The 9,044-nt window shown below is 41.7% G+C and overlaps 1 protein-coding gene across 1 annotated transcript; it reads left to right on the forward strand.

The window, feature by feature from the left end:
* The first annotated feature begins 6,127 nt into the window (after positions 1-6,127).
* On the forward strand, positions 6,128-7,765 carry LOC122277414 (UDP-glycosyltransferase 73D1-like). The gene has a single exon (XM_043087383.1). It carries the CDS (start codon positions 6,200-6,202, stop codon positions 7,694-7,696), a length of 1,497 nt encoding a protein of 498 aa, XP_042943317.1. The 5' UTR covers positions 6,128-6,199; the 3' UTR covers positions 7,697-7,765.
* The last annotated feature ends 1,279 nt before the right edge of the window (positions 7,766-9,044 follow it).

Below are 9,044 nucleotides of genomic sequence, written 5' to 3' on the forward strand. Positions count from 1 at the left end.
TTACTTTTAATTACAATTCACAACTCTTCTCAACATCCAAACCCACCCTTAATATATAAAGTATCCTTATTGAACTATCTAAATATAAATGTAAAATTTGTATAATATGATATAATTTTACATTTAGTTATTTTACTTAAAACTTATTTCCACATTGGATTATCCATCTATTAATCAAAATAAGAATAAAATATTATAAATTTAATAATATATTTTTTCAATTTTTTTCTATTAATTTTTTTTTTCTAAATTAAGGGCTTATATGAAAATACATTATTATTTTTTATTAAATAATATGAAGAAATAATGTAAGAAGAATAATGATAATGGGGTGGGATAATAGAGGGAGAGAGAGTGTATAAAGATATTATTTTTTATTCATTTGGATGTGAAAATGTAACAACCAAATTTGGTTGCAAATCTTAATTATAGTGTAGCTAAAAATCAAAATTTTTGAAGTTAGATAATCTAATATATAGCATTTTTAAGTTCTTTTGATTAAATTTTTTATTTGTATTTGTATAATCCAAGGAGGAAGCTCCACATTGCAGCTTCATGCATGAACACATGAAAAACTCCTCGATCATTTCTCTAAACAATTCTGAGAGAGAGAGAGAGAGAGAGAGAGAGAGAGAGAGAGAGAGAGAGAAAACAAACATGATAACGGGGTTGAAGACTTTTGCATGAGATAATGACCTGTAGGTACCAGAATCAACAATGATATATAAGTAATTACATGCTCAAAAATCTCTCTCCCTCCCGAATAAATAATTTAAAAAAAAAAAGAAAAAAAAATGAAAAGAAAAAGGAGACAGATTCAAAGCCAAAGGTCGACCTACTCAAGTACTATCTTAATTTCGACCTAAAATTATTCAATTCATAGGCTAGTATGTATTAAGGCAACTCAACCTACAGCACTACCACAATTGAAAATCATGCAGAATTCAAATAATAAAGCAGAACATTCTGGAAGAATAAATGGTAGTGCTCTAGCACATAGTCTCATAACAGAATAGGGAATATTCTTGTACAGATGTCAACATCATAGTGGATACATTATAGAATTTGTTATACGCTGGTTCTATAAATAGAAGTCCCTTTCATGTACAAAGCAGGGCTGCAAGATATGAAATGAAATGTTGTTGAGTCTAATGCGTTGAGCTTTCTTCTTTACTCTTTTATTGCTTTATTATGGTATCTAGAGCCTAAGACCACCGTCTGTTCTTCACGATAATGGAGACCTTGGAAAAAAATGCTTCCCCCACCATTACTCCTTCCATTGTCAACTCCGCTTCTAATCTCGTCACTGTCAAACTTGATATTGACAACTTCCTCCTATGGAAGGCTCAAATAGTGCCTTTCCTTAAGGGGCATCAATTGTTCGGTTATGTTGATGGTACAGTTTCCATCCCCACAGCCTTCATTGATGGCGCTCCCAACCCTGCTCATACCAAATGGGTTCTTCAAGACCAGCTCATAATTTCAGCCATTAACTCCTCTCTTTCCGAATTAGTTCTGGCACAAGTTTTGGATTGTCATACTTCCCATGAAGTCTGGACAACCTTTCAAACTTTATTTCAATCTCAGTCATCTGCTCATGTGTTTCACACTCAATATCAGCCTGCTACCCTAAAAAAGGGTTCGGAATCAATTTCCGAATATTATACCAAAGCCAAAGCACTCTCTTCCTCCTTGGGAGCTGCTGGGCATACACTTACTGACCAAGAGTTTTCTATATATCTTCTTGCAGGACTCAGAACTGAGTATGAGTCCATTGTCACGTCTTTAACTACCCGCCCGGAGCCCCTTTCTCCTCATCAAATCTATAGCTACTTTCTCAACCATGAATCTCGCATTTCTCATCAAACTCAATCTCTATTTTCCGGTTCATCTCTTGCAGCTCATAACACTGTCACAACTTCATCTCCATCTTTGTTGGGATCTTCAAACAGAGGCCGTACCACTAATTTTCGTAGTGCACGACGAGGTCGAGGAGGGGGCCGCAATGGCACCAGAGGTGGTACGAGATCAGGAAATCATTTCCACTCAGATTCACGTTCAATCTGTCAAGTGTGTCAGTGGACAGGTCATTCGGCTCTCACATGCTTTCATCGTTTTAACCAAGCATACCAGGCACCTCCTCCTAATTCCTTCTCTGCCAACTACACGGTTGTTGCCTCTCCAAACCAGATGCCTGCTGCTTGGTTTCCCTACACAGCCGCGACGCACCATTTCACACCTGACCTTGCTTCGCTCAACCTAGACTCAGCGCCATACCAAGGGTCCGACACAGTTAGCATTGGGGATGGTTCATCTCTCCCTATTCAGCATGTGGGCTCGGCTCAGTTCAACACATCTTCTGGCAACTTTCTCCTCCATAAACTCTTACATGTTCCTTTAATTTCTAAAAATCTTCTCTCTGTGCGTCAGTTCTGTTTGGATAATGCAGTCTATTTTGAGTTTCACCCTCATTTTTTTCTTGTGAAGGATCGATGTTCCCAGGCGGTACTTCTACGGGGCCCCGTTAAGGAAGGTCTCTATGTGCTCCCTTCAATCCCTACGTCTCCACCTTCTACCCCATCAGTTTCTCCTCAAGCCCACATCGACACTTGCACTTCTGCTCAGCGATGGCATCAGAGACTCGGCCATCCTTCCTCCAGAATAACGTCTCTTACACTACGTTGTTTTCAGTTGCCTATCAACTCTCGCCGTGGGCTCACCATATGTCAAGCTTGCTCCTCAGCCAAGGCACATGCCTTGTCCCATCCTCCATCTTCATCTCGGTCCACTGGGCCCTTTCAACTTTTGTTTCTGGATGTATGGGGCCCAGCCCCCGTTCTTTCTACTAATGCGTGTCGTTTTTACTTATCTATTGTAGACGACTTTTCTAAATTTATCTGGTTATTTCCCATGCAAACCAAATCCAATGTCTCTACTCTTGTTCTTGCTTTTCTCAAATTTGTCACTAATACTTTTTCCAAAAATGTTGTCTCGGTTCAAACCGACTGGGGTGGGGAATTTCGTCCCCTTAATGTCATTTTTAAATCCATGGGTATCACACATCGCATTTCTTGTCCTCACTCTCATCAACAAAATGGAAGTATTGAGAGATGTCACCGTCACATTGTTGAGACTGATCTCTCACTCATGTCTCATGCATCTATGCCTTAAAAATATTGGGCCGAAGCTTTTCAAACGGCTACCTTTTTGATCAATTGCATGCCTACACCATTACTGAACCACAAATCTCCTCATAAAGTTCTCATGGGCTTCCCTCCGGATTATCATTTTTTGCATGTTTTTGGTTCAGCCTGTTGGCCCAATTTAAGGCCTTTCAATAAACACAAATTAGATCTAAGATCCAAACCGTGTGTGTTCATGGGCTATAGCCCAGATCACAAAGGTTATTTGTGTTTACATCTACCGTCAGGCCGTACGTATGTCTCCAGAGACGTCGTATTTCATGAGTCGGTCTTTCCATTTGAAACTCAGCCCATCACTCATCCGTTTCCAATCACAACAGCGTCGATATCACGCCCCATTTCTATTCTCACACACACTCCAGCTTCAAACTCGGGCCCATCCCCTTCCTTATCACTTCGGCCCATTAGCCCATCACATTTACCCGATTCCTCTCACAGCCCTCGCTCATCGTCTACCTCTCCTCATTCCTCTCAGAACGATCAGCCACCTCCCACCATCCTTCCGTTGCATTCCTTCTCTTCCAACACATCGAGTCACCCCATGGTAACTCGATCCCGTTCCCAAATCACATGCCCACGTCTTCGCACCGATGGAACTCTTCCATGGCCTCCACCGAAACCCAGCGCCACTCTCTCAGTCTCCAGGTACACACCTTCGCTCTCCGTTACCTCCACCACTAAATCTTCCGAATCTTCTTCTTCCCCCATCCCAGAAGAACCTTCCTCTTACACTGAAGCCTCTAAGTTTTCCGAATGGCGATCTGCCATGAATGAAGAGTTCCGTGCCCTACTTCACAATCAAACTTGGGATCATGTTCCCTCTTCCCCCCACCTCAATATTCTAGGCTCAAAATGGATCCTCAAAACCAAACGAAAATCTGATGGCACTCTCGAACGCCGCAAGGCACGGCTAGTGGCAAACGAATTTCATCAACAACCTGGCCTAGACTATTCCGAAACCTTCAGCCCTGTGATAAAACCGGTTACCGTCCATCTTCTCATCTCCCTAGCTGTCACCTCCAACTGGCCTCTCCATCAACTCGACATCTAAAACGCCTTCTTACATGGGGATCTCCACGAAGATGTCTATATGAGACAGCCGCCCGGGTTCATCAATCCAGATTTTCCAGCGCATGTTTGTAAGTTAAAAAAGTCCATTTACGGTTTAAAACAGGCTCCTAGGGCCTGGTTTGCTAAATTATCTGATAAACTGCTTTCACTTGGCTTTTATCCCTCTCGTTCAAATACTTCCTTGATTACATTTCGTAACTCTGCTGATTGCATTTTTATTTTGATCTATGTTGATGATATCTTAGTCACTGGTTCAAATTCAGCTCTGATCTCGGATTTTATTGCTGCCTTACGTACATCGTTTCCTGTAAAAGATTTGGGCTTGTTACATTTTTTTTTTGGCATTGAGGTCACACGGTCATCCAATGGTCTTTTTCTCTCTCAATCTAGATACATAGCAGATCTGTTACGTAGAACCAACATGCTTAATTCTAAACCTGTGTCCACACCTATGTCCTCCTCTGTCAAACTATCAGCTTTGGATGGCTGTACCATTGAAGATCCGCAGCTATATCAGAGTGTGGTAGGGAGTCTTCAATACTTAGCTTTCACACGACCAGACATTTCCTTTGCTGTTAATAAAGTTTGCCAATTCATGCACTGTCCTAGACTCCCTCACTGGCAAGCAGTAAAAAGAATACTCCGGTATCTTAAAAATACCCAACATCTCGGCTTGTTCTTTTCCACTTCTTCCTCCTTCAAACTCTCAGCCTTCTCTGATGCGGACTGGGCTGGATGCCCAGACGATCGTAAGTCTACTGGTGGCTTTTGTGTATATTTTGGAAATCATTTGATATCTTGGGGATCAAAAAAACAAGCCACAATTGCACGCTCCTCAACAGAGGCTGAGTACAAATCCGTGGCTAATGCAGCCTGTGAACTCATATGGTTACAGTCTCTACTAAAAGAACTTCTTGTTTTTCTCACTGATTCTCCTACTTTGTGGTGTGACAACTTAGGAGCCACATATTTATCTGTAAATCCAGTCCTACATGCTCGGACTAAGCATGTAGAACTGGATTATCACTTTGTACGTGAGCGCGTGGCTGCCAAGACACTGCAAGTCTCCTTCATCTCCAGCAAGGATCAGGTTGCCGATATACTCACCAAACCCCTGTCCACAGCCAGGTTTCTTCTTCTCCGTTCAAGCCTCACCCTCACAATGGTGCCGCTTGAATCGCGGGAGGGTATTAAGGCAACTCAACCTACAGCACTACCACAATTGAAAATCATGCAGAATTCAAATAATAAAGCAGAAAATTCTGGAAGAATAAATGGTAGTGCTCTAGCACATATATAGTCTCATAACAGAATAGGGAATATTCTTGTACAGATGTCAACATCATAGTGGATACATTATAGAATTTGTTATACGCTGGTTCTATAAATAGAAGTCCCTTTCATGTACAAAGCAGGGCTGCAAGATATGAAATGAAATGTTGTTGAGTCTAATGCGTTGAGCTTTCTTCTTTATTCTTTTATTGCTTTATTAGTATGAAAATCAGGAGTTGCGCGCAGGCCGGGTCGAAAGAATGCGACTCGGAATCAATTCATGAGAATGAACGACGTATTGGACGGAACTAGAAAGAAATAACTCTGCGTGTATGAAAATTGCCTTGTCATGCACGCAAATTGACGCCAACGGTTGAATAGTCCTCATTCCAAAATAATTACAGTCGCTTGATGCATTTTTGTGAATTTTTTGAACTGTTGTCATGTATTTTCCAAGTAAAAAACAAATATTAATTTCATGAGTTCTTCGTAGTCAACCTAGCTAGCTCAAGGTATCAGGCCACCTCGCCCATATATGGCCAACAGAATGCAACCCATTTTACTCAACATCACATGCAATTTGGTGACCAAAACAAAATCCATCGTTACCTGCTTTTGCAACCACTGTCATCGATCATTTCTTGATCTCTGGAATGGCTTCCATGATAACCAGCCAACCTCACTTTTTTTTGATACCACTCATGGCACAAGGCCACATGATACCCATGATAGACATGGCCAGGCTCTTTGCAGAGCGTGGCGTGATTGTCAGCTTGGTCACTACCCCCTACAATGCCTCCAGATTCGAAACAGCCATTCATCGAGCAACAGAATCTGGCCTCCCGATTCTGCTCGTTCAACTGGAATTTCCATGCCAACAAGTGGGACTTCCTGCTGGGTACGAGAATCTTGACATCCTCCCTTCACGAGACCTACTAACCAAGTTCTATGAAGGTCTGAGCATGCTACAACAACCTTTAGAAAAGCACCTCCAAAATCAAAGGCACCCTCCAACTTGCATCATATCTGACAAGTGCCTCTCTTGGACATCCGAAACAGCTCAAAAGTTCATTATCCCAAGGCTTGTTTTCCACGGGATGGGCTGTTTCTCACTTCTAAGCTCCCATAATATCAAATTTTACAATGCTCACAGTTCTGTCAGTTCCGACTCCGAACCCTTCGTGATCCCAGGACTGCCCCAAAGAATTGAGATAACTAGAGCCCAGCTTCCAGGTTCATTATTTGCTATGCTGCCTGGCATGGATGATGTCCGAGACAAGATGCAAGAGGCCGAGTCAATGGCTTATGGTGTTGTTGTGAATACTTTCAATGAATTGGAGCGGGGGATCATTGAGGAGTACGGGAAGGCCATCAAGAAGAAGGTGTGGTGCGTTGGTCCAGTTTGTTTATATAACAAGGAGCGTTTGGACAAGTTCGAGAGAGGTGACAAACCCTTAATTAACGAGCAGCAATGCTTGGGATGGCTTAACTCGATGGAACCAAGCTCGGTTATTTACGCTTGTCTGGGCAGTTTATGCCACCTGGTTCCCTCACAAATAATTGAGCTTGGGCTGGGTCTTGAGGCGTCAAAACAACCATTTATTTGGGTGATTAAAACAGGAGATCAGAGATATTTCGAGTTGGAGGAGTGGCTGGAGAAGGAAAATTTTGAAGAAAGGAACAAAGGGAGGGGACTCCTGATCAAGGGATGGGCTCCCCAAGATTTCATTCTGTCTCATCCGGCAATCGGAGGATTCATTACCCACTGTGGCTGGAACTCAACGATAGAAAGTGTGTGCCATGGGGTGCCAATGATCACATGGCCTCTCTTTACGGAGCAGTTCTTGAATGAAAAACTGGTGGTAGAAATTCTGAGGATTGGTTTTCGAGTAGGGGTGGAGATCCCTGTGAGATGGGGGGAAGAAGAGAAAGTTGGGGTTTTGGTGAAGAAAGAAAATGTGCAGAAGGCAATAGCGTTGTTGATGGATGGGGGAGATGAAGGAGTAAGGAGAAGAAAGAAAGCAAGAGAGCTGGGAGAGATGGCAAGAAGGGCAGTGGAAAAAGGAGGATCCTCTCAATTGAACACGTCATCCCTTATCGAAGATATTGCCAAATTAGGATCCGCTCAAGACAAGGCAAATCATATATAGGAGGATGTCATGTATTTAATTAATTTGCCAATTAACAAGCGTAAGTTATAAAGTTCGATCTGGTCTAATTTGTAGAATAAATTATAATTAATTGTAATAAAAGAATCCAGTAGTGGGTTATTAATTTTATTTTTTTCAATTTATTATGTATGTTTGAAATGAATAAATAAAAATTTATATTTATTAATATCAATAATATATATCAGAGATTTCAAAGAATTTTTTATGGAACTTTGGCTTCATTATATGAATTAGTTGCATGATCGATCTGATAGGTTTTTTCAAGCTAGCAAGATGCATAATTAATTCTTTAATTTTGCATTAATTAATAAACTTTAAATATACAATTGTAGGTACGTACGTGCATGATAGTTGTTACCATGCAGGCCATCTGGCATTTTGATCGTGTCATAATATGTATATATATATATAATCAGATATATCTTTTGCAACGACTGGTTGCTTGATTAATGGCCAAGCATGCATCAACCTGGTCTTGCATTAATGACTGCTTAGATGAAACCCATATATATAGCTAATTTAATTGGTAAGATTTCCAAAAAAAATTGTTTAATTAGGACTTGAAGTCACTCAACGTGCGAGACAATTCAATTCCTGCACCCTTCAAAACCGTTGTCTCACGAGACTACCTCCACATTAAACCAACGCCAAGCTGGGCCACGAGTCACCCACTTACACCACCCAGTCATGGCCTTGCACCACCAATACCCACCCTCCGTAAACCACCACAAAGCCTCTGTTTTTCCATACTCAAAACAGAGCACCGCCCTCCCATAACTCACCTCAGCCGCTGCCCCACGTCGGAGCCACTCTGGTGAGCCTCCACTGCTTAGACCTGTCGCCTTGAGCCTCACTCACGAACCCGAGTAGCTCCACCGTGATCAAGAGCTCATGCCAACCACTGTTGTCGTCCAGTTGAGCATCACCGCAGGATTGGAAGGCAACCATCGGCAGCAACTCCAGATCATGGGAGATCGTCGGATTACAGCCCCCACCGTTCTATCGTACTCCGCCCCTCACCACGGTTGCACAACCTAAGCCAACCCTCGGTTTCTCCCTCTATCTCGGTACAGATTGTCATCCCCTGTCTCTCTTACTGCATTAGTTACACCACAAACAAAAACTCTATCTTAACCTTTTAAGTGTATTGATCAAGATGGCTCTAAAGTCTAACCTCATTAGATGGGTTGAGCTCACATGGACTTTTGTTGTAGTTAGGCTTATTCGAATTCCAACTTGAGTAAAAGGAGCTTAAATTAACTATTAAAAATATTACTTTCAAGTTAGGCTTATTTTGCTTCGAGTCAGCTTAGAAATTTTATTTTAT

This window comes from Carya illinoinensis, chromosome 9 (genome assembly GCF_018687715.1).
Source record: "Carya illinoinensis cultivar Pawnee chromosome 9, C.illinoinensisPawnee_v1, whole genome shotgun sequence".
Classification (NCBI taxonomy): Eukaryota; Viridiplantae; Streptophyta; class Magnoliopsida; order Fagales; family Juglandaceae; genus Carya; species Carya illinoinensis.